The sequence below is a fragment of the Aquarana catesbeiana genome, linkage group LG04, assembly GCF_042186555.1.
Source record: "Aquarana catesbeiana isolate 2022-GZ linkage group LG04, ASM4218655v1, whole genome shotgun sequence".
NCBI classification, from domain to species: Eukaryota; Metazoa; Chordata; class Amphibia; order Anura; family Ranidae; genus Aquarana; species Aquarana catesbeiana.
In genome coordinates, this window is record NC_133327.1 from 628905443 (window position 1) to 628931054 (window position 25612).

At 40.9% G+C, this 25612-nt stretch overlaps 1 protein-coding gene across 1 annotated transcript in view; it reads left to right on the forward strand.

Annotated features, from left to right (window-relative positions):
* Nucleotides 1-25612, forward strand: part of RAB3GAP2 (RAB3 GTPase activating non-catalytic protein subunit 2) — a 111211-nt gene that overhangs the window by 27035 nt on the left and 58564 nt on the right. The window contains exons 2-9 of the mRNA XM_073628357.1: nt 678-742; nt 11117-11240; nt 14611-14692; nt 15548-15595; nt 17705-17780; nt 19694-19795; nt 21769-21868; nt 23963-24061. Coding sequence (XP_073484458.1) covers nt 678-742; nt 11117-11240; nt 14611-14692; nt 15548-15595; nt 17705-17780; nt 19694-19795; nt 21769-21868; nt 23963-24061 — 696 coding nt within the window. The remainder of the gene's footprint in view (nt 1-677; nt 743-11116; nt 11241-14610; nt 14693-15547; nt 15596-17704; nt 17781-19693; nt 19796-21768; nt 21869-23962; nt 24062-25612) is intronic.

Here is a 25612-nt window from a genome sequence, read left to right on the forward strand (position 1 = left end):
TTTACCATCTGAGAAGATAAAGAGCTCATCCACAATGACTGCAAAAGACTTCAAGCTGTCATGTTGATGTTAAAGGGGCAATACACGGTATTAAGAACTGGGGTATGTACCTGGTCAGTTTTGGACATCTTCAGAATATAGGCATGAGATGGCCTTGTCCTAAGGTACAGTACATCTAGGATACAATGAGGAATCTCTGTGGGAATAGTGGTACATTCTTATGGATGTCCAATATACTCTGCAGGAGGAATAATTGTATTAAAGTGGAACTTCACCTAAAAGTGGAAGTTTTCCTCTTCCCCCTCCTCCTCCTCCTCCTCTGCTATATCTGGAACTTCTTTTAGAGGAGGGGAGGAGTAGGTACCTAGTTTTGACAGGTTCTCCTCTCCCCTGACAACAACCCCCACCCCCACCCCACCCGCAGCCTGTGCCATCTCCCAGAAGGCTGAGGGACCATTCACAAAGATCCCTTGGCAGGTGAGTGTTTATTAAAAGTCAGCAGATACAGTTAGGCCGAACTGAAGAACCGCTATAATCTCATAACGTACAGCCTTCAAAATGATTTGCAAACAATGCTCATGCAGGATAACATAATTCAGCTACATATGCTCTGTTATAGTGTTGATTTCATTTATCTGCACTTTAATATGTAATTTTTTTCCCCATATGTTATACAGATAATTTGTCCAGCTGGGAAAATGAAGACTGGGGATCGTGGGAGGAAAATGAGAATAAACCTCCGGTAAGGATTATTTTTCAGGTTGGGTTTGTCATTTACCTGTATATTGTGTTTCAGGGCTTGCATCAGTGAGGAAATGTAGCTTGCTTTTACAGCTTGAAACACATCCAGTATAATGAAGCAACAAGGCCTACTGGGACAACACCTGATGCTATATAATTATTTGTATATAAAATCTGTAGAATTGGATGTCAATGTAAAAAGGACCTGTCCTCAGAGCAGCACAGTACATTTCTGCTTGCACAGATTCTTCAGCCGAACAGGATCTTTCATTAATTTACAAGTCTGCATGACTACATTCCTCACATGTCCCAGTGTACAGCAGTAGCATCATTTTGTATTAAGATAAAAATGCAACAAACAGACCCAGGGCACCCAACCATAGAATGGGCTAGCAGTTATACAGTATGTTGTGGTAACATGCATCTTACTGACCAGGGAATTGCAGTCTGGGGAGGCAGGTGAGGCAGAGCCTCATCTGCCATGAACATAAAAAAAAAAAAAATTGAGCTTCGAGGGTCATAGTTTTAAATTTCTAAAAAGACAAATGCTTCCTCCCAGCCCTTTTATCTACAAGGAAAAAACACGGGTTTATGGGTATAAGATTTACCCACAATCCCATGTTTTTCTCTCATTCTCCCTCTTAAAGCGGAGTTCCGCTGAAGAAAAAAAAAAAGATTAAAAGTCAGCACCTACAAAAAGTGTAGCTGCTGACTTTTAATAATCAGATGACTTTTAATAATCAGACACTGCAGCTTTACAAAGCCCCGCTCCTCTCCCCCTCCTCTCTACGGCGCCAGCATTCTTACTGTGGGTGCCCGGCTGTGAAGCTCCAGCAAACTGTGCATGCGTGAGCCGAGCTGTGAATGGCCGGGCAATCTTTTGGGACCTGTGATGTGTCCCAGAAGATGGGAGGGAGGGGGGGAGAGGTGAACTTCCTTCCGGCGTCGCGGAGCCCCGGGAGGTAGTGGGAGCTAGATGCCTCTAAAAAGAAGGTATCCGCTCCCCCCCCCCCAAAAAAAAAAAAATTACGTGCCAAATGTGGCATGTCAGGGGGTCACCATCGCTTAAAGCGGAAGTTCAATTTTTGGGTGAAACTCCGTTTTAACTGTGTGAATCTGCTGCTGTTGAAAAGGTACTGTTATAATCAAGCTAAATCATATATTATTATGCTATATGTTTATAAGATAATCATTTATTATTTATCTATTTACTTTGAAATGACTGGTTTGAAGTGATAACTTCAAAATTCATTAATTTGTCCATTAAGCCACCTGCTTGAGTACAGTTTTTGAAAATATAGTAAATTACCTTAAAAACAATATATAATAATTATGTGTATATTACTTATGGTAATTAACCCCTTGACACCCAGGCCAATTCTGACGCTTCTCATCACTGTGCTAATTTGTGCTCTGGTCCACCCGAATCCCAGCTAAATGTTGTTCTAATAATTTACACAAATGTTTTCCCCTGTGTGCATAGCAATGTAGTATTGAAAGGAGAATAAAACTCCTTCTAAAGTAAAACGCATACAGTGTTCACTTTGAGCTTTACCATTCTGTACATTACATAAAGATCGCACTATTGTGACATTACTTTAATCAGTGGATGTTGCATTGGAAAAAAATGCAATTTTTCTGTTTTAGTCCCAACAAAAAAACAAGGAAGTAAAAATATATGTATCCAAACTTCCCACCAAAATAAAGCCCTAACTGTTGCAAAAAAAAAAGATATATAATATGTTAGGGTAGACTACATATTACGCTAGAAGCTATGACATGTAGAACTGGGTCATCATGGATAATAAAAATAAAAATAAAAAAGCTGTAGGACTCGAGGTGATTTAGGGAAAAAAAGTCCCATGGCTCAAGTGGTTATTGGAGAGATTTGATTCACAAAACATTAGGTCCCAGTCCACTTACCACTCACCGGGGTGTGGTTTTCACAGGTAAAATCTGTGCAAAATTGCAGGATATTTTTCTTTCTGGTATACTTACATAACGCCTCCCAGGTCCCAGGATGCAGTAGGATCGACACACAGCGCCACGGTGGGGGGGGGGGGAATTGGGGTTTGGCGGCCTGAAAAGCAGTCTGTGAAAGGGGATGAGTCCAGTGCGCCATCAGAGCTAGCTGCCTAAACCCGGAGGAGGCAGCCAGCTGAAGAGGACCAAGATAGTGGTGTGAGACCCTGTGTGTGGCACCCAAACAGTGGACTGCAGTGGGACAGCGCTGGATTCGCTTTGCAGGCTAGTATGTGCTTTGAAAGGCACTAAAGGTAGTTGGGGGGGGGGGGGGGGGGGTTTGAGTACTGCTCTAATGTATGTACCTAGCATATAGTGTGATAAGAGTCTTTGTGTGTGTATGTGTGTGTATATATATATATATATATATATATATATACTGTATGTGTGTGTGTATGTGTATGTGTATATATATATATATATATATATATATATATATATATATAAATAAAATTTGCATCATCTATGCAATATGCTGTATAAATCAACATCAAACGTGTGGTGCTTACCTATATAACTCATCAAAAATGCCCCTCCACCTTTCATTTTGGGACAATACTGACCCGTCTATGGCCAGATTAAGTTGCATATGGTGCATAGCACTGGGTTGCCTTTAGCATCTGATCAGGGGTAAATTTTTTTTTTTTTTTTTTGGCACAAGAAATGAAAACATTTGATTGGCTGACACTTTTCTTCCAGGTTTCATAATCCTTTTTCATAGCGAGTTGAAGAAAGGGAAACAAATGCATAATCATGACATCATCTCTGCGCTGGCCATTGTTTAATGTACTGTATTCCTTGCTGGCACCATGCCCGGCTTCTCCCTGTATGACTTCTCATGTGACGGGCGCTGCACAGCTGGCAGCTAGAGACAGCTGCTGCCCACACAGGGCCTGATGAGAACATTTGACCTGGATTTCCCGCTGTCATATTCTCTGTATAATGAAACCTGCAATTATATTTTACACCAGTTATTTTGGCTCAGCAGGCACTGTACCAGCCTGGTGGGGGCACAATCCTAATTTATTTGCATTCTGGGATCGGTGTATAATGTGTGATATAACTTTCTTGTATGTATAATTTAAAGTATATAACTGGGCTAAGTGAAAAAAAAAAACACAAAAAAAAACATATGCAACATCCCTGCAACACAAGATATGCAAGTACAGAAAAATACCTAGATCTGCCAGAAATATAGCTCCCAACTTCCTGTTTGAACTGACAATGTGGCCTCTGCTACACTGAAATACAGTGTTGTCAGTCCTACCTGACTTCTCCTTTCTACCCCTACACCTCTTACAGTGATGAGGAGAGGGGGAGGATTACTGTAGTTCAGCAAGGATAGGGTTGACAACACTGTTTGGGATTTCAGTGCAGCATAAGCAAAATTGTCAGGTTAAAGAGAATGTTAAGAGTTCACTCGTTTTTATGGCAAATAAATAGTTTTTGTGTACATGCAGAATTCTTAAACATGTATCTATGGTCAAAAATGTTGCTCATACTTACCAGCTCTGTGCAATGGTTTTGCACAGAGCAGCCCCAATCCTCCTCCTTTTCTTGGGTCCCCCATAGGCACCCCTGGCCCCTCCCCTTTTCAAGTACCCCCCCAGCAAGCCACTTGCTAGGGGGGTACTTGTCCGGGCCCAATCCCAAGCCACTTTGTCCGGGCCCAATCCCAAGCCGCTGTGTGTGTGTATGATGACATCTATATGAAAAGAGGAATAATAACCAGACAGAGTTTAACCTCAATATAAAATAAAAATGTGCAATGCATCCCTAGATAATTGTATATTATATGGGGGGACCTGGTAAAGTAGTTGGATACATGTAACAATAAAGAAAATGACTATAAAACACTAATATTCTAGAAAATGCAAAACCCACTATCCAACTAAAAAAATCAAATCCTAATTGGCCAGTAATTTTAAAAACACAACCATGGCAGCTACAGGAAAATATATATGTAGAGTATAAGCACCCCCCCCCCCCCCAAAAAAGGGGGAAGCAAAGAAAAAATGTATTTGCAAGTGTTTATTATTATACAGCATTTATATAGCGCCAAAAGTTTACGCAGGGCTTTCCAATAAAAAGGGGGACGGTACAATTACAATACAGTTCAGTACGGAAGGAATAGGAGGGCCTTGCTCATGGAGCTCACGGTCTAAAGGGAGGGGAGGTGGTACAAAAGGTAATGGCTGCAGGGGATGATCTGATGGAGGGGACTCAAGTACAATTTTTTTAAGTGGAGGTGGGGTAGGCTTACCTGAATAAGTGAGTTTTCAAGGCGGACAGGTTAGGAGCTGACCAGACATACTGGGGCAGGGAATTCCAGAGGATGGGAAAGGCTCTGGAGTCCTGTAGGCGAGCATGGGATGAGGTAACAAGGGAGCTAGAGAGCAGGAGGTCCTGGGAGGAGCGGAGAGGACGATTTGGGCGATATCTGCAGATGAGGTTGGTGATATAGCCGGGGGCGATGTTGTGGATGGCCTTGTATGTTGTGGTTAGTATATTGAATTTTATACCATAGGGTAGGGGAAGCCAGTGAAGAGATTGGTAGAGATGGGCAGCAGTCACGGATCAGTTAGTAAGGTGTATTAGTCTGGCAGCAGCATTCATGATAGACTGAAGGGGGATAGCCTGCGTTAAGGTAGGCCAGTGAGGAGGGTGTTGCATTAGTCAAGGCGGGAAATAACCAAGGAGCGAATAAGTTGTCTTGTGGTGTCCTTAGTTAGGAAGGGGCAAATTCTAGAGATGTTGCAGAGGTTAAGGCGCCAAGATTTAGCTAGTTATTGGATGGGGGGGCGGGCTGAATGGGAGGTCAGATTCTAGGTTTACACCCAGCACCCTGGGATGTGTGGAGGGACCAATGGTTGTGCCGTTGATCTCAATGGAAAAGTCGTGGGGGGGGGGGGATCAGGAATATTACAAGCTTCGTTTTAGAAAGATTGAGTTTGAGGAGGTGGTGTGACATCCATACTGATAAGTCGCTCAGTAAGTTTGTGATGCGTGGGGAGATTGAGGCTGTGAGTTGAGGAGTTGAGAGATGGATCTTGGTGTCATCAGCATAGAGGTGGTATTGGAAGCCATGGGGGTTATCAACTGGCCCAGGGAAGAGGTATAGAGAGAAAATAGGAGGGGCCCAAGGACAGAGCCTTGGGGTACCCCAACAGAAAGCGCAAAAGGAGTGGAGGGGATTCTGTTGTACGTGACACTGTACAGTGTCACGTACAACACTGTACAGTGTCACGTACAAAGTGCGCTGAGATGGGTAAGAAGAAAACCAGGAAAGGGCAGATTCACAGAGGCTATGGGAGTGGAGTTTATTAAGGAGGAGTGGGTGGTCAAATGTGTCAAAGGCAGCAGAAAGGTCTAAGAGTATGACTATGAGTATGGAGTACTGGCCGTTGCAGGGAGTGCAGAGGTTGGAGAATACAAGGTCAACAGTGTTGGCATTGGAGTGAGTGATGGTTTGTGTCCATTGTGTTAGGTGGGTGTGTGTGTGCCCTAGTGGGCGGCACAGTCTACATAAACCAGATCAAAAACATAAAACTTCTACTCCATATCATATATAACTTGATGTTCTTCAGGATTCCCAAAAGGATCCCTTCGAATATATTCCAGGACTGGTATATAGTTGAATATTATTCAAAATCCATTAAAGGATCTTCTCACGGACTGCAAGGAGGACCAATCCACATAGAGTTGTGCTCATAAATTTACATACCCTGGCTTTTATTTATGAAATTTATGATTTCTTGGCCATTTTTTAGAGAATATGAATGATAACACAAAACTTTTCTTTCACTCATGGTTGGTGTTTGGCTGAAGCCATTTATTATAAATCAACTGTGTTTACTCTTTTAAATCATAATGAAAACGGAAACTACCCAAATGACCTTGATCAAAAGTTTACATATTCTGGTAAATTTTGGCCTGATAACATGCACACAAGTTGACACAAAGGGGTTAGAATGGCTACTAAAGGTAACCATCCTCACCTGTGATCTGCTTGCTTGTAATTTAGTGTGTGTGTATAAAAGGTTGATGAGTTTCTGGACTCCTGACAGACCCTTGCATCTTTCATCCAGTGCTGCACTGACGTTTCTGGATTCTGAGTCATGGGGAAGCAAAAGAATTGTCAAAGTATCTGCGGAAAAATGTAGTTGAACTGTATAAAACAGGAAAGGGATATTAAAAGATATCCAAGGAATTGAAAATGCCAATCAGCAGTGTTCAAACTCTAATCAAGAAGTGGAAAATTAGGGGTTCTGTTGAAACCAAACCACGGTCAGGTACACCAACTAAAATTTCAGCCACTGCCAGGAAAATTGTTCGCATGCAAAGAAAAACCCACAAATAACTTCAGGTGAAATACAGGACTCTCTTAAAACATGTAGTGTGGCTGTTTAAAGATGCACAATATGGAGGCACCATCTGAGAGGATAAAGAGCCTCATCCACAAATACCACAAAAGACTTCAAGCTGTCATTGATGTTAAAGGGGGCAATACACGGTATTAAGAACTGGGGTATGTCAACTTTTGATCAGGGTCATGTGGGTAGTTTCTGTTGTCATTATGATTTAAAAAAGAGTAAACACAGTTAGTTGATAATAAATGGCTTCAGCCAAACACTACAAAGAACAGAGAGAAGCACACCGCTCCAGGCAAAGTCAGGTGCAGGATGGATCACAGGTGCAGACCTCGGCTCACCACCGTGGAAGCCAAACAAGACGTTTCACAAGTCGCTTGTGAAATGTCTACCATTGCCTGTATCTGTCTTACCCTTTTTGACAATAAAGATGATATCGAGATAATTTGGAGTTCCAGTGTGCGTCCAATTCCTTGTCTTGTTCAGCCAAACACTAACCATGAGTTAAAGAAAAGTTTTTATGTTATCATTCATATTCTCGGAAAAATGGCCAAGAAATCATAAATTCTGCCAGGGTATGCAAACTTATGAGCACAACTGTATAAGCGATATTAATCGACCACTCCATATTGCTATTGGCATTTTAAATTCCTTTTGGCAGTAGCATGGGACCAACCTATGGGACAACCAATAGCTCCCACTGCTCTCACGGAGTCCAGTGAGGAGGGAAAAAGAGAGAGCAGCGCTGCTGTTCTTGTGCACAGCGCTGGACTAAGATCTGACTCAGTTAAGTATTTAGGGGGGCTTGGGGGAGCTGCACCTAAATATTTCTTCACCTTAATGCAGAGACTGCCCTAAGGTTAAAAAAAACAGCCTTTTCAACCACTTTCAAATCTGACACTTAGACACTGTGCGCTGTGATTAGGCACTGCTGTGTCACACATTTCACAGGGCCTGCATTCTGAACTACAGATGTCCTGAGGGGAGGAGTTTCATGAGGCAGAGTCAGTACAGGGATCACAGCTTGCAAGAAGCAAGGTACCATTGGATATGTAGTCCTTGAAAGAAAACATCAGAGGAGAAGCTGCAAAGCATGCAGGGAATCCATAAAGTTATGGAAAGTGACAGGCAGGCAGAACTCAAAACATTAAAGTGTTACTAAAGTCCTTCTTTTTTTTCCAATCATTTTTTAGATTTTTAACAAAGTGTAGGAATCGGTACATCAATATCTGATAATGTTCATAACTTGCATATCATATATATATATATATATATATATATATATATATATATATATATATATATATATATGTGTAAAAACATGGTAAAACATAATATTTTCCTTTTGAGCAAATTTCTTAACATAAGGGATTATCAAACCCAAACTTTAATCATTGAAGTTATACCCTCTCCTCCCTTATTATGTCCCACCCCCTCCATTCAACATCGATTTTTTTTTTTTTTTTTTTTACATTAAAATAACAAAAATGTTATACTTACCTGCTCTGTGCAGTGGTATTGCACAGAGTGGCCCCAATCCTCCTCTTCTCTTCTGGGTTCCCCGGCGGCGATCTTGGCTCCTCTTCCTCCTCATACGTCCACTATAGCCAGCCACTTGCTATGAGGAGAAGTGTGGCCTGTGTACTCCCAACCTGTGTATCTATGGAGCCGCGCTCCATAGACTTACACAGTGGTACTTAGGCCAGCCCCCAACTTCCTCTTAACTGCATTTGATTGACAGCAGCAAGAGCCAATGGCTCCTGCTACTTCTCGAATGCTGTGTGAAGAGGAAGTAAGGGGAGAATAGATGCAGCCACGCACAGCGCTGATCTGTTCTCCCCTCTCCTATGCCGCTTACACACGACCGGTTTTGCCGTCGGAATAATCTCAGAAGGTTTCTCCGACGGAACTCCGATGGAATTACAATCAAGCGGTCTTGCCTTCACACGGTCAAACCAAAGTCCGACTATCCAGAATGCGGTGACGTACAACACGTACGACGGAACTAGAAAAAGGAAGTTCAATAGCCAGTAGCCAATAGCTTCCGTCTCGTACTTGCTTCAGAGCATACGTCGTTTTTGGTCCTTTGGAACAGCATACAGACGAGCGGTCTTCCCGATAGGAATTGGTTCCGTCAGAAATATTTACAACATGTTCTATTTCTAGGTCCGTCAGAATTTTCGAATAAAAAAGTCCGATGAGGCACACGTACGATCGGAATAGACGAAGAAAAGCTTCCGTCGGACTTTTTCTGTCGGACATTCCGCTCGTGTGTGCGCGGCTTTACACTTCACACTGGGGAAGAGGGGCACAGGGAAACTGAAAACATGTTTTACCTTTTAATGCAAACCATGCAGTAAGGTAAAAAAACGTTTTTAGGTTTAGTAACATTTTAAAGGAGATTTTTCAAGTAGGCTTATATTGGATTGTCAATAATAACTTCTGTTTGTATTGTTATTACAATGCTGATGTTATAAAATTCAAAAAATAAAAATAAAATGAAAATAAAAGTGTATGTTGTGATCATAGATTTCCTTTAAAGATACAAGACAGTAATATGCATAAATTGCAGAGATGTACAGAATGTTAGTTTTACTTTACATTTTATTTAACCCATGCATACACTTTAAATGCTTGCTCACAGTACCATGTTATGGTAACATGCGGTAAGGCACGTGCTTTATCCCAATGTTTGCTAGCTTACCATTCATGGTTTAGTGCACGTGGTTCCATATATTTTGAATGGCTCCTCCACACATGTCCTGAATGTAGCTGTGTTACAGCGTCCCGCAATATAAAATGTGTGTTGCAGTGGATGACTTATCCCCCCGCATTGGGGAAGTCAAACCTTTTAGTAAAGCGGAACCAGGAATTGCACTCAATAGGCTAACAAGGATAATAGCACTGCTCTTAGTCAGGGCATTTATTTTTCTAATACCAAAATTGCTGACAGGTTCACTTTAAAGAAAGTTTGTGATGAGAGAAATACAGAAGATGCCATTGCTGACTTTCTTCTGAAAATTCTAGTGTTCTGGCTCTGCTGATTATCCTCTGTTTACAATATTTTCAAAGTTGTTCAACAGCAAGAGAACTTGCATATTCAGTGGGAGGACGGTAATTGCAGCCCATGTGTTCCTCAGTACAGGTTTCTTTTAAAGTAAACTTTTTTTTTTTTAGTTTGGGATGGTGCGGAGAATGGTTTGAACCCCTGTCAGGTTTTTATTGCTGTCTGTGTATCCAATGGGAAGAATAACCTTACTACCTCTATCTGATCGGAAAATAAATAAAATCATTTTTGCAAAATCACCAGAAGAAGCCTTATGGACTACTTTATCTTAAGTAATGACAAAGTTATTGCCAAAAAAACAGGCCCATAGCACAGATGAAACTTTATACTCTGTTCCATGTGAGTTTACAGGTATGAGTGCTGAACTGGTTAAAGTGGCATTCCGATATAACCCTAACTAATCTTAAAACTGATCCCTGCCCCTCCTAACATCCATACTAACTAACCTCTGGAAGAAGAATCTGTATACTTACCTATTTTCATACTGCTCTGGTCTGGACACATGATCCGGCTCCCCTGTATCAGCTAGTGGCAGCTTCAGGGGAGATGAGGAAGCGCCGACAGTGAATGGATCATAGTAAGCCAATGCGTGATGTCACTGCTCCCAGGCATTCCAGCCATTGTTGAGAATTCTATCCTGTCCCCTGTAGCTGCCACTAGCTGACACATGGGAGATCATATGACTGGACTGGAGTGGCCTGAAAATAGGCAAGTATATACATCTTCCTTGCACAGGTTAGTTATTATCGGTGTTATGAGGGGGAAGGAGCAGTTTTAAGATTAGTTAGATCTATCCCAGAATTCTATTTTAGGATACTTACAGACATAATGTTTAGTGTTCATAAACTGTTCATCAGTGGAGCAGTTCTTTGTTGAGATGGCAGCAACATGAACATTTGTATCTTATTATACACAGGCAGAAGAGGAGGTCCCCAACAAAGCCCCCTCCGTCTACTGGCTGCAGGACTGCGTCTTGTCCCTATCACCCACCAATGACCTCATGGTGATCGCCCATGAGCAGAAAGCGGTGTTCTTAGCACGTAAGATATTCATCTCATTTTATAAAGAATTCTTCAAGATTTGTGTTTTCAGCTTCAGCCGATACTATCGCTTCTACAACACTTCTAACTCTTTGTAAAGACTCTTTATAGATTTTTTTTCCTTTTTCTATTCTGTTTCTCCCTAAGTTTAGGTTCATGTTAAACGATTTCAAAGCTGCATGTCAGTGTGACTTGGCTGACATCTGTGCAACTTCATGCACAGATGTCTATGCAAGTCGCACCTGAAATCGGCAAAAGTAGTGCAGGTACTAGTTTTTCAAATCTATGCCCCACTGCAAAGTCGGGGTTGCACCAATTTGAACAGTCCATTGACAACAATAGGGTACGATTTGTCATCCGATTTGACCTGGGGGGGAGTAAAAGCAGGTGTTTGAGCCATGATTTGAAAAGGGGGGGTGGTGTTCAGTAGTCCAGCACCCCTTTGAATCACCACTCTAGAAGGGAAAAAAGAAATGCACAAGTACACCCACACACCTCTTACTGAAACAAGTCTTTATGAGAAGTTGAAATGACAACACAATGGGTTAGATTTACTAAAACTGCAGAGTACAAAATCTGGTGCAGCTGTGCATGGTAGCCAATCGGCTTCTAACTTTAGCTTGTTTAATTTAGGCTTTGACTGAAAAAAAAAATTGGAAGCTGATTGGTTTATATGCAGAGCTGCACCAGATTTTGCACTTTCCAGTATTAGTAAATGAACCCCTGTGTGTACTACATTTTTGTTTTATTGCTTTTATTCTTTTTTTTTTTTTTTTTTATATAATCTTTAACATGTACTGAGCTGTATTTGTCTGATCGCATAAACGTTTGCTAGGATAATGCTATGTTTCATACCACTTGCAGTATTACATTGTATCCGACGTATCTTTAACGCAGTGTTGCCAACCTACCAGATTGAAATTTACTGACACGACACCCAAAATTTACTGGCACAGACACTTTTTTACTGACATTTCTAAAAGTTACACATTTCAGTATTTAGGCTACAAGCAATACAATATTCAATAATTTTTTAAAAAAATATATGACCCTTGATGACTATCTTGCGTGTTTGAGAATACAGTGATCCTCCAGAAGGAGGATAGTTTTAGGATTCTTCTAATACCAAAAGGGGGCACTCTGGAACACGAGGTGAGCTCCTTGAGCCTGGGTTCACACTGTAGCGATGCGGGAACCAGCGAGATTACAGCACCGGTCCCCGCATTGCATCTTTCCCGCAGGCAGTTCACACTGCCTTCTGTGAACCGATGCGGCTGTCAATATAATATTAATGAAACTCCCAGATCGGTTCACAGATCGCAGTGCGAACTGTGGATTCGGACAGGAATCAGATCGCATGGGTGAGAACACCCCTGCGATCTGATTCCAGTGCGGGGGGAAAAAAGTCCCTGCACCTTTTTTTAATGCAAATCGTATGGCTGAACTCGCACTGCACAGACATTGCATGTGATCGGCACGGCAGTGCGGGTGCGAATCACATGCATGCCTTTACATCGCTACAATGCGAACCCGGGCTGAAGCTCATATTATTGTGAACTTATTTTTCTTGCTGATGAATCCCAGAAATTATAATATTATTATACAGTGCTTTGCAAATGTATTCACCCCCTTGGCTTTTTACCTATTTTGTTACATTACAGCCTTTAGTTCAATTTTTTTAAATTTGAATTATATGTGATGGATCAGAACACAATAGTCTTAAGCTGGTGAAGTAAAATTAGAAAAAAAAAAAAAAAAAAAAAAATATATATATATATATATATATATATATATATATATATATATATATATATATATATATATATATATATATAAAAAACTGATAATTTGGCATGTGCGTATGTATCCACTCCCTTTGTTATGAAGCCCATAAAAAGCTCTGATGCAACCAATTACCTTCAGAAGTCACATAATTAGTGAAATGATGACCACCTGTGTGCAATCTAAGTGCCACATGATCTGTCTTTTACATATCCACACCTTTTTCAAAGGCCCCAGAGGCTGCAACACCTAAGCCAGAGGCACCACTAACCAAACACTGCCATGAAGACCAAGGAACTCTCCAAACAAATAAGGGACAATGTTGTTGAGAAGTACAAAAAAAAGGTTATTAAAAAAAATATCCAAATCTTTGATGATCCCTAGGAGCACCATCAAATCTATTATAACCAAATGGAAAGAGCGAGGACACAACGGCAAACCTGCCGAGAGAGGGCCGCACACCAAGACTCACAGACTGGGCAAGGAGGGCATTAATCAGAGAGGCAGCACAGATACCTAAGGTAACCCTGGAGGAGCTGCAGAGTTCCACAGTAGAGACTGAAGTATCTGTACATAGGATGACAAAAAGCTATACGCTCCGTAGAGTTGGGCTTTATGACAGCGTGGCCAGAAGAAAACCATTACTTTCAGCAAAAAACAAAACTGCATGTTTTGGGTTTGCGAAAAGGCATGTGGGAGACTCCCAAAATGTATAGAAGAAGGTGCTCTGGTCTGATAGGACTACAATTGAACTTTTTGTCCATCAAAGAAAGCGCTATGTCTGGCGCAAACCCAACACATCACATCACCCAAAGAACACCATCCCCACAGTGAAACATGGTGGTGGCAGCATCATGCTGTGGGGATGTTTTTCAGCAGTCAGGACTGGGAAACTGGTCAGAGTTGAGGGAAAGATGGATGGTGCTAAATACAGGGATATTCTTGAGCAAAACCTGTACCACTCTGTGTGTGATTTGAGGCTAGGATGGAGGTTCACCTTCCAGCAGGACAATGACCCCAAACACACTGCTAAAGCAACACTTGAGTGGTTTAAGGGGAAACATGTAAATGTGTTGGAATGGCCTAGTCAAAGCTCAGACCTCAATCCAATAGAAAATCTGTGGTCAGACTTAGATTGCTGTTCACAAGTGCAAACCATCCAACTTGAAGGAGCTGGAGCAGTTTTGCAAGGAGGAATGGGCAAAAGACCCAGTGGTAAGATGTGGCAAGCTCATAGAGACTTATCCAAAGCGGCTTGGAGCTGTGATAGCTTCAAAAGGTGGCTCTACAAAGTATTGACTTTAGGGGGGTGAATAGTTGACTTTTTCTGTTATTTTCTCCTATTTGTTTGCTTCACAATAAAAAAAAAAAAAAACATCTTCAAAGTTGTGGGCATGCTCTGTAAATTAAATGATGCAAATCCTCAAACAATCCATGTTAATTCCAGGTTGTGAGGCAACAAAACACGAAAAATGCCAAGGGGGGTGAATACTTTTGCAAGGCACTGTATGTGACTCATCTGGTGTGGCAGTTTTAAATCAAGTGTTGGTCTATCAGACTGTGACGTTCCTTTTGCTTGGATTTTTAGCCAAGTGGAAAGCAGATGGGAAGGGAAAAGAAGAGATACAGTATGAAGTGGTCTGGAGCGGTTCTCTGAATGCTGAAGATAGGTATGTTGTGCTCAATCAACATAATGTACAAAATCACGTCTTATTGTAGTAGCCTCAAAATGGTTCCCAGAGGCGACACAAAAATGCTGCCTCCTATCCATGTTCTAAGCCGAACCTCTTAAGACAGGTTTACCTTATGATATCCTAAAAACCTTCTTACCGTACCCTTCAACCTATTCCAAGCGACACCCTCCCCTTATCCCCATACATACACACATGTCGGGTTCCAGTGTTCACAGCTTCAGTGCAGAAATCTTGTCTGACACCAGCAGCTCCTGCGCAATAACTTCACATAAAGATGAATGCGCCATAACCACCATACCTATTGTACTGTGTTTTTGAAGTGAAGCAGCATATGCTGACATAAAATATTCATCTTAATCTCCCTGTTCCTGTGCTGTATTCTATTAAATATTTTTTATTTATCAGACATGTGTATATATATATATATATATATATATATAGAGCTGACAATTTATGCAGCTCTTTACATACTGTACAATTACATCAGTCCCTGCCCTCCGTTTGCTTACAGCCTAAGTTCCCTGTCTTGCATGCATACATACACGCACACACAGATTGGATCTGAATACCCTACCAGCATGTATTTGGAGTGTGGGAGGAAAAAGGAGTAACTGGAAGAAATCCACGCAAGCACAGGAAGAACATGTAAACCTCATGCAGATAGTGTCCTGACCGGGATTTAAACCAGGGACCTCAGTACTGCAAGGCAGAAGTGCTAACCACTAAACCTGCTGCCCATATTGACTTATAGGATTATAAATGTCAGCTGATTATACTGCATATTACTTTTAAGCATTCACTTAACAGCATACTATGTTGGTTGCCTTGCAGTGAGTTTATCAGCAGTGCACTATGCATTCCACTCGCAAGCCAAAAAAGGTAACTTTTGTTTAATGTCTTCCTTTTCATTTTACACCCATGTACAATGTTCCTCTGAATTAACTGCTGTACCTAGTTACAAATTGTTTAAAAAGCCTGTGCTTTGTCCATGCAGGACAGAGCAACAATATTGCTTTATACCCCCCTTCACAGTCCACATACTCCCTTTTTCCTTTACTGCCTCTTTGTTCCGTTATGCTGATTGGGAGAGAAGAAAATACCTAGTACTTCCACGTAATTAGGAGCATATGACTCCACTAGATCAGGGGTGTCCAACCTTTTGACTATCCTGAGCCACATTGGAAGAAGAGGAATTGCCTTGGACCACACATACTGTAAAATACATTAACAATAAGGAGAGCAGAAAAAGTTGGGCAGATCACAAGCTAACGATCAATGATATAGATAATGTACCTATCTGAGTAATAAAACTTTTTAAAGATTTTTTTTCATTATAAAAATAAAAGAGGGTAACAAAAAAACTAGTGCAATATTTGACACTGTTTGTGATTAAACTAACGCATCAGTATTTGGTTTGATGGATGTAGTAGCAATTCTCAATGAATTCTGAAGGTGCTCATCAGATATTTTGGATTGTGTGCTTTTTGCCCTTTATGTGCTTCATCCTTGAAAATAGTTGCACACTTCAACCCTTTTTCTTCTTTCTCTTTCCTTTTCTCCACCTTACGATTAAAGCTCATTATCAGAATTTATTTGACCTATATACACTCTACTTGTAAACAATATGTATAGTAGGTATAAATCATTTAAATACCTACAAAAGTAACTAAGGAAATGATATATATCTTTAATTTAGGTTTACGTGAACCCAATGTTTAATATTTGAAATTTCATGATATTTACCTATATAAACCCTACTGTAAAACAATGAGCTTACTTTATAGATCCTTGTAAACTTACTTTATGTATCTTTATAACATTGTATACTCAATAAACTTCTTTTGACAAGGAAAATAGTTGCACACAAATCTGCTGCCAAAAACTGATGACACAAATAAGGTGTGATTGTGAAGTGTGGGATGTTTTTCTTTTGGGAAGATAAAAAACGTATTAAAGTCCAGAAAAGTGACACGGTCAAATTTTATCTTCAGTTAAACGCACTTTTACTAAAAAATTTAAATTTTTAAGTAAGTTTATGATTTTGTGTTGGGCCACATTCATAGCTGCCTTGGGCTGCATGCGGCCCATGGGCCGCAGGTTGGACACCCCTGCACTAGATGGTACAGAGACAGACAGAGAGGGCACTGACAGGCAGGAAGGAGGGGTTGAGGGGGGGAGAGGAGAGCAGGGCAGCATATGACAGAGGGACGCAGTTTGACCACGGTGATCAGGGTGGAGCAGCCCTGCTTATCGTAGTCTTTTTAGAGAGGGCACACAGGAAGTGGCAGATTCAGGGTTTTGTTTTGTTTTTTACAGTTTAGAGGGGGGGCCGATTACATAGCACAAACACTGTGCTGTTTAATCTGCTTTAAGAGACTAGGATAAGAATTTGTAATATAGAGTTGCTGCCCCCTTGTGGCTATAACGGCCCTCATTCCTTTGGGAAGTCTTTGCACTAAATTTTGGAGTGTGCCTGTGGGGGTTTGTGCCCATTCAGCCAGAACAGCATTTGTTAGGTCAGGTACAGATGTTGCATCAGAAGACCTGCCTCACAATCGGGTGTTCCAATTCATCCCAAAGGTGTTCAGTAGGGTTCAGGTCAGGGCTCTGTGCAGGCACTTCAAGTTCCTTCACACCAAACTCATCAAAGCATGTCTTTATGGAGCTGGTTTTGTACACAGGGGCACATTCATGGTGGGACAGAAAAGGTTGAAAGAGTGTGACTGTCTAAAATGTCTTTGTATGATGTAGTATTCCCAGTATCTTCCACTGGAAACACCTGAACTCAATAACTTGGAAGAGTGCCCACTTACTGGAGGAGTGTCCACTTTCTTTTGGCCATATAACTTTATTGTGGGCTAGTATCTTCCCATGTATAGCCTCTTTAAGTCAGTAGTGGGTTTCCTCTTTTCATATTAAATGTGTTGAATCTGTTTTATCTGTTTTATATTACCGTTCCAGTAACTGACTCATGTCTGCTTCTTACAGGACCTCCACCGGGAGGCCAGATTGGACTTGTATAGTTGTAGGCTTCACATCTGGCTATGTACGGTTCTATACTGAGGTTTGTACCTTTTTTTTTTTTTAATTATTATTTTTTAAAAGCTTCTTAGACACAGGTATTATATTTAATCCATCTCCAGCAAACATTTTGGAACCTTTTTGGGTTTTTATTGTTGCCTGTGTCTCGAATTCAGGATATGAGCTTAACAAGGACAACAAATGAAACTTGACAGGGGTTCTAACTCTTTCTCTCTTTGCTATTAAAGTGCTTTGATTGCTTTCTGTGTTCTCATTGGGAGAGTCAACTTACTTCCTGTCTCAGACAGACAAGCAAACTTAAAGTAGTATTCATGTCTCAATGTTTTTAGCTTAAGCACAATAAAATAAACATCCCCAGTAAACTGTAACATTCTTACCCCAACACTTGCAGTTTAAAGCGATATGAAACTCAAAATCAAAAATGGAATATATTGCAGCTTACCGGTCATTAGATGTGGTGGCTGCATTCGTTTTCTTTAATTAGGCTTTTTTTCCTTCTGTTTTCACCTGGTGATCTGGCCAGTAACACACCACCTGTATAAAGCTAGGTCCACATTGGCTCCTGCTGCTGTCAATCACAGCCAGTGAGGAGGGTGCAGGGGGTGGCACTGAGCCTCCCTGTGTGTGTCAATGGACAAACAGAGTACGGTTTGGGACCGAGCCTGCATAAGTGCTTTCATAGCAAGCAGTTTGCTATGGGGGGCAGTCAGCAGAGGGGAAGAGCCAGGAGTGTCAGCGGGGGACATGAGAACAGGAGGATCGGGGTCTGCTCTGTGCAAACCATTGCACAAAGCAGGTAAAGTATGACTGTTATTTAAAAAAATTAAAAAAATACCTTTTACAGTGCCCTAAATGGTAGGGGGAGATTGAAACTGCTCTTACATGATTTGTTAAAGTCGTGTGACTATCATTGCCCAAGTCTTAATCTTGATTTGGCCACACAAGGAATCCCTGTATGCACAGCCCATGTCTAGGGTCCACAATGGCTCCAGAAGGACTCGGATCGAAAGGAAGACCAACAGATACATGCAGAAGCCACAAGCTGCCTGTACTTCTACATGATTGTTAACTTTAGAAATGTTTTAGGCCAGATCAGTTTCTATACATTGCTTATTAAATTTCTCTCAAAGACATGAAGCTGAACTTCAACTGTGATAAGCAAATATTGTCTGAATATGAGTCCTGTGTATTCTTATTAGAATCTTGTTATGCTTCCAAGTGTGCTTGGTCTTTCTTCAAGATCTGTGCAGGAGCTTCCTGTAATAAAGACCGGTCACTTCTGCTCTCTCTCCTTGTGCAGAGTGACTGGTCTTGTCTCTGCCACTCTCCTATACAGGGGGTCCCCGACTTAAGAACGACTCCTACTTACGAACGGGCCTCAATGCCGGCTGCTTGTGCTCCCTCGATGGTTCTGGATACCTCGGAGCAGCTATCTTGCCACATTCCACACTGCAGTACTTCATGTACTGCATGGCCAGAAGCGCCCGGAACATGCCACATTCCTGCACAGGCGGAAGCCGGAACATCTCATATCCCTGCACAGGCGGAAGTTACACTTACAAGCAGTGTTCCGACTTACGAACAGATTTCACTTACGAACAAACCTACTGTCCTTATTGCGTTCGTAACTCAGGGACCCCCTATAGTTGTTTGCAGGAAGCCCTGTCCCTCCCATACCTTTCTCTCTGTTTGGGCTATCTCAGGACAGAGAGATCACCACTACTAAGGTAAAAATTGAGTTAGCAAAGGCAGTTGATGCACAAAAGTGCATTTATATCCTTTGTGGTTATTGAGGAATATATTCAGTTCAACTTTAAAAACTATACTTCCAGTGCTGAGGCATTGGTCACATGGTCTTTGCTAGCGCAGGAATCACACATGGTAAAATCATTTGGACATAAACTGTGTTTACTTCCCTGCTTTCATTTTTTCCAGACTGGAGTGCTGCTTCTTGCCCAGCTTTTGAACGAAGACCCAATCCTGCAGCTAAAATGCAGAACTTATGAAATACCCAGGCACCAGGGAGTGACTGAGCAGGTACTACAATGGCAGATGGTGTACTTTTCTGAAATAGAGATCAGTGAGGGATTTTTTAGTGCCAGTATTGTAATGCTTTGTAAATAGTTGTCAAATCTTTTTTTTATACATTTTCAATTCATTAGCACTGCCGTCACTAGTATCGCTGTGATAGTATTTATTAGACAGGTGCAATTAGTTTAGTTCCAAATTAGTTTTTTTAACAAATTTAGCCAAATTCGTTAATTCGGAAATATCCAAATTTTCAAATTTACGAATTTTTACGAATATTTGGAAATTTGAAAATTCGCAAATTCAAAAATCGGAAAATTCAAAATTTCGGAAATTCGTAATTCAAAAATGTGGAAATGCAGAGGTTCGAAATTCGGAAATCCAAAAGAAGAAATGAAAATCCGAAAATTCAAAAGAACGAAAATTGGAAAATTCAAAAACCTGAAAACTCGAAAATCTAAATAATAACTAACTAATAATAATAACAACTTTTACTAACTATTAAATTCTAGGTATTGGAATTTCCTTTCATATATGGCTGTTAGTGAACATAACGAATACGAATTTATCCAAAGTTAGGAATTATCCGTAATAACAAATGCCATATCTAATCGAATGGACCGTAACAAATTAATAATAATAAATAACAATAATAATAAAACCTATTATTATTTTTATTTAGTCTCGTACCATTTGTTTCGATCCGGCATTCTTTATTTCGGATAATTCGTAACTTCAGATAATTTTGTACTCGTTACGTTCACTAACAGCCAAATTTGAAAGGAAATTCCAATACCTATAATTTAATAGTTAGCTATTAGTTATTATTTTGAATTTTTGGATTTTCGTTCTTTTCAGTTTTTAGATTTCCTTTCTTATTTTCGAATTCCGAATCTTCGAAATTTCCAAATCTTCACATTTTTGAATTTACGAACTTTTCGAATTTACCAAAAGAACTTATGAAAAGTACAAATTTTTCAGCAGTGCACATGTCTAGTATTTATTGCTGCGATAAATTATTGTGATGTATTACTGCTGCTAGTTGTTTAGAGTTGGTGTTGGGGGCTAGGTTTAGTTTAGTTATGTTTTTGGGAATTAAAGAGAGAAAGGGAAGCGTATCCACCTAGTGCAGTAAAATTATGTTATTAAATAAAAGCAAATGCCTAATTCGTTGCCATTGCTTTATTGTTTGAACTAGATGGACTTGTGTCTTTTTTTAACCAGACTAATTATGTAACTATGTTGTATACAGCCACGCTGGGTAGGGAGGGGGAAAAGATGCTACCACCAGTGCTAGCGGTGTAGTAGGTAGTGGAGGCAGTTCTTCTCTCACAGCTTCTGGTTACTGCTAGTCCAGGCAAGATGGGTGTCTAAACTGCAAAATGTTCTAATCATGAAATTTTTAATCTGACAACAGTGCCTGAGCTGCACTGAAATCGCAACCCGGTGTTGTCAGCTCTGCCCTGTTTTATTCTGCTGGACTACCATTCCCTCTCCTTTTCATAATATAATGAACAAAGTGTTCTGTAGTCCAAGCCCACGGTTTCAATTACATTTACAAGAAACTCCTCTAACCCATCCCTTCGCAACTAACTTGTGCTAACAGTCCCCAACCCAGCATCTTACTTACCTCTATTAGAGGAACGCATCTTGCAGAATGCTAACTTTACCTTCGGCAGCCACACCTGTGCTCTGAGCTGTTATAGACTGTATGTGACTGTCTTGGATGCTGAAGCTGCATCCCTATGAGGATTCCATGCACATTCTTTGCCATTGCCAAAGAGGATTTGTGACAAAAAAAAACGAAATAGCAGCTTTGTACATAGGTAAGAAGCTAGGGTGTGGGAATCAGGTTAGTTCAGGAGGGTAGGAATTTGAGGAATTTCTTGTAGAGTTAAACATTAATTGAAAAGTGTGATAATGTCACGTTTACTATATGTCTTCCTTTCTTTGCCTTGATGTGTTTTTGTTTTTTGAACAAGCATGAAGAAATGACCATCCTGTACCCGTCTGCTCTTGTAACAATTGATGGCTTCAGCCTTTTCCAGTCACTCAGGGCTTGCCGCAATCAGGTAGCCAGAGGTAAGTCGCACTGATATCCCATACCACTCATCAGTGTTTTATCACAATAGAAAAATGTTCTCACTTACAATCAGTTCTCATAAGTATGTGCTGGTATCTGTACAGATAATGTCCTGTCCATTTTGTAGGCATGTTGCCATGGAATCTGCATGTTTCTGTGAGGGTGAATGTTACGTGTTTAACTGTCAGTACATTTTCCCCATTATTCTGCATATCCATCAATGTGACTTTCAGGGGATAATCAGGAATCTGACTATACAATGGTACTGCAGGAAATATAAAAATCAGAATATGCAATGCATTGGGCATCCAACAGTCATGCCTGAATAGAAGATATTAAAAACCAATATGCTGAGCATATTGGGGATGATTCCTGCATCCATATCGAATGTGTGGATGGGGGGAACGGTTCAATTGTTTTTATTCAGCCCAATGGCTGAATACACAAACTCAACTATGAATGGCTGGCTTTTAGTGTCTCACGCTCACACCTGAATGATTGAGAGGAGTGGCTGCTCCCCCTCCCTCCATCTTCCTGCTTGCTATATTGACTTGACATAATTAGGAGTTTCACACCAGGAATCTGGAATTGGGCCAAAGTTAGGTCTTGTGACCAAGGCTTTAGACATGTAGTCTCTGCAGAGCATTTGAGGGACTGATATCAGATAGCTGCTGATTGCCTGACCACAGAATCACCTTATTAATATGTGACCAGACCTGACACAAACGTACTTTGTTACAAACCTTGTGGGATGTGAAAAACCTGTTAGTCTTTGTTATGATCCCCGTGGAGCCTTGTTGGATCCCAGGCCTAAGCTAAACCTGGGGCCCTGACATCTGTCAAAGTCTTGATAAAACCCACAACTTCCTTAGCACTAAGGCCATCCTCTGTGATTCTGTTGTTGAGTACTAGGACTTTGGTAGGTGTTAGCGGCTCTGCCATTTGACAGTTGAATCATGGCTCAGCAGATGTCATGAATCCATGTTTGGGTCTGTAGGCTCCAAGAAGCTCCACAGGGATGGTCTTGGAAACCAGTACATGTACCTGTTGGTGCTTTGTTGTCTGCATATTAGTTGTAGCTTTGGACAAGGACACTTCACTTTAAAGAAAAAGGGAGCAGTTTGCATCATTCCTAGGTACAATTGTTGTAAACATCTGTATTTAAAAATACCTTTATTTTTAGGAAGAGTTTTGTCTTCATAGCAGCAATGTGGGGTTCTAGTGCAGTAACCAATAGAAACCAATCAGAGACCATCCACTGGTGTGAATGCTCAGTGCAGAAAAGTGATTGCTGGTTTTTATGATCACTACACCTTACATGTCTTTTTGCTTTTTTTTGTTACCTTTTGAAGGTGTGTTTAAGTGTGAGCACAAATAAATATGATTAAAGCTGAATCCAGGCATATAAACTTCCTTCATAAGCCACTATAGATATAAATCCACTTTGTATGCAGCATATGCCATTGTAAACCCCGATATATACCTTGCATTGTTGACATACAGTATTTACTGTGCTGCACATAGCCTGTGATGAGAGCAAAGCTGTGGGAGGCACCCACTACAGGAGGGGGCGGGTACAAGACCAGTCGCCCAGCAGAAGTAGAAAGGGCAGCAGTGATCGGTCTTTATTACAGGAAACAGAGGCAAAGTGCAGGAGTTGTTTCATGCTGGATTACAGCACAGACCTGAGAGAAATGCACAAAGCACGCCAAGATTTAATTTTTGTTGAGCCCAGATTTCAGCTTTAAGGGCTTATTTATAAAACGGCTGTATGACCTTAGAAAAAAAATCTTCTGGTACATTTTAGATAGCATATTGGTGTGCTACAATATCTGTCTTGACAGAAATGAAGGCCCATTTATTTTAACAAATAAGGAATAAGCTGCTGCTAGGAGGAGAGCCTGGTCACATGATCTGTTAAATTCAAGTGACTGAGCCATCCTGTTATTAGTCTTCTTCTCTGTTATGCAGAGAATACTTCATTGGATGCTGCAGGATTCATACCAAAGTCTGCATTTGCTGTTGCGTGGATAGTGGGTTTTGCTCTTTGCTTTATACATATAAAATATGTCTTGTTTTTATATATTGATCAGCTGCTGCTTCTGGCAATGAGAATGTCCAGCCCCCTCCGCTGGCTTATAAGAAGTGGGGCCTGCAGGATGTGGAACACATTGTTGATCATGCCAGCGTGGGTGAGTTTCATATCCATTGCGATTTTACATTATTGGAGATCTAGTAAGGGAAGAGAAGTGCTAAAGCAGACACCTTGTCTTACCTAAAATTACAAAAGTATTCTTTGTCTTTTGTATTGATAAAGTAATTTTCGTCTTTGAAAAACCTTGTGCTTCTGTGAAGATCTCTTGCATTCTAGGTTCAGGCTGTATATCGGTCTTTGATTTCTGCCCGAGTCAATATTAAGCTCCCCTTCCTCATGATATTTTAGGTTTTAAAAGTCTTTTCCTCCATTGTCCATATAAATTCTCATATTTGACAGTTGAATTGGAGAGGATTCTGTGGGACTTAGCCCAGGACGGGCCTAGACTTAAAGTGGTTGTAAACCTCAGTCATGAAATATGAACAAAGCATATCCATCTATAGTGTGTATTTGTCTCGATCCGGAGCACTAAATGTCATTTCTTTCTGATGGTTCATTCCTCTGCTATCAGCATGAATCACTTCTTACAAGTTTTCCTGACACCAAGAGAAAAATGGTGACAGGGGAGGGACCTCCAGCTGATTGACAGCATTGGCTCTGTTTCTGTGTCCATTCATTCCTCACTGCGCTCTGCAGCATGTAACTTCAGCCCTCCCCCCTCTTTTTTTTCTGAGCTCTTAGACAAGCTTATAAATTCAGCACCTTGAACAGATGTAGAGACGAGAAGACTACAGATAAACGCGTACAACTTAGGAGGATTTGTTTCAACTCTATCACCTGAGAATAGCCCCTTCACTGGGTATAAGTGAGGGTTTACAACCACTCTAATGTCAGCTTGTACACCCTGGACCTCAGGATGGATGGCCTCAATAGGGACTTGGGAATCCAACACAGGTACTTGCAGGATCCACATGGTCTCTGCACATCATCACTCTTGAACCAGGCTCGCCTAAAAGTGGACCTGAACTCAAAAAGGTGAAGATTTGTTTTCTTATAGGCAACATCTCGCAATGTTAGTTATGCCTAAGATGTACTCTAATTTGCCTTTTTGTCCTAAAATTTTCCTAAAAATTGTAGTGCATCTCCTGGTATGTGAGGATGCCTATGCACTCCTGTCCCTACAGCCTATTAGCTGTATATTGGTAGTGTGAGATCATATAAGGCATTCCTTCCTCTGACTCTTACCAGGTTAAGAGTGGGATTCGGTGTTGTCACTACTATGCTGGACACTACTCTTGCCGCTGCTTAATAATTCCTTCATCAGTCATGGGGGGTGGAGTAGTTCTGACATGAGGAAGCAAAGTTCTGCTGCAAGCTACAGTATCTAACAAAAGTGAGTACACCCCTCACATTTTTGTAAATATTTTATTATATCTCATGTGACAACACTGAAGAAATGACACTTTGCTACAATATAAAGTAGTGAGTGTACAGCTTGTATAACAGTGTAAATTTACTGTCCCCTTAAAATAACTCAACACAGCCATTAATCTCTAAACCGCTGGCAACAAAAGTGAGTACACCCCTAAGTGAAAATTTCCAAATTGGGCCCAATTAGCCATTTTCCCTCGGTGTCATGTGACTCGTT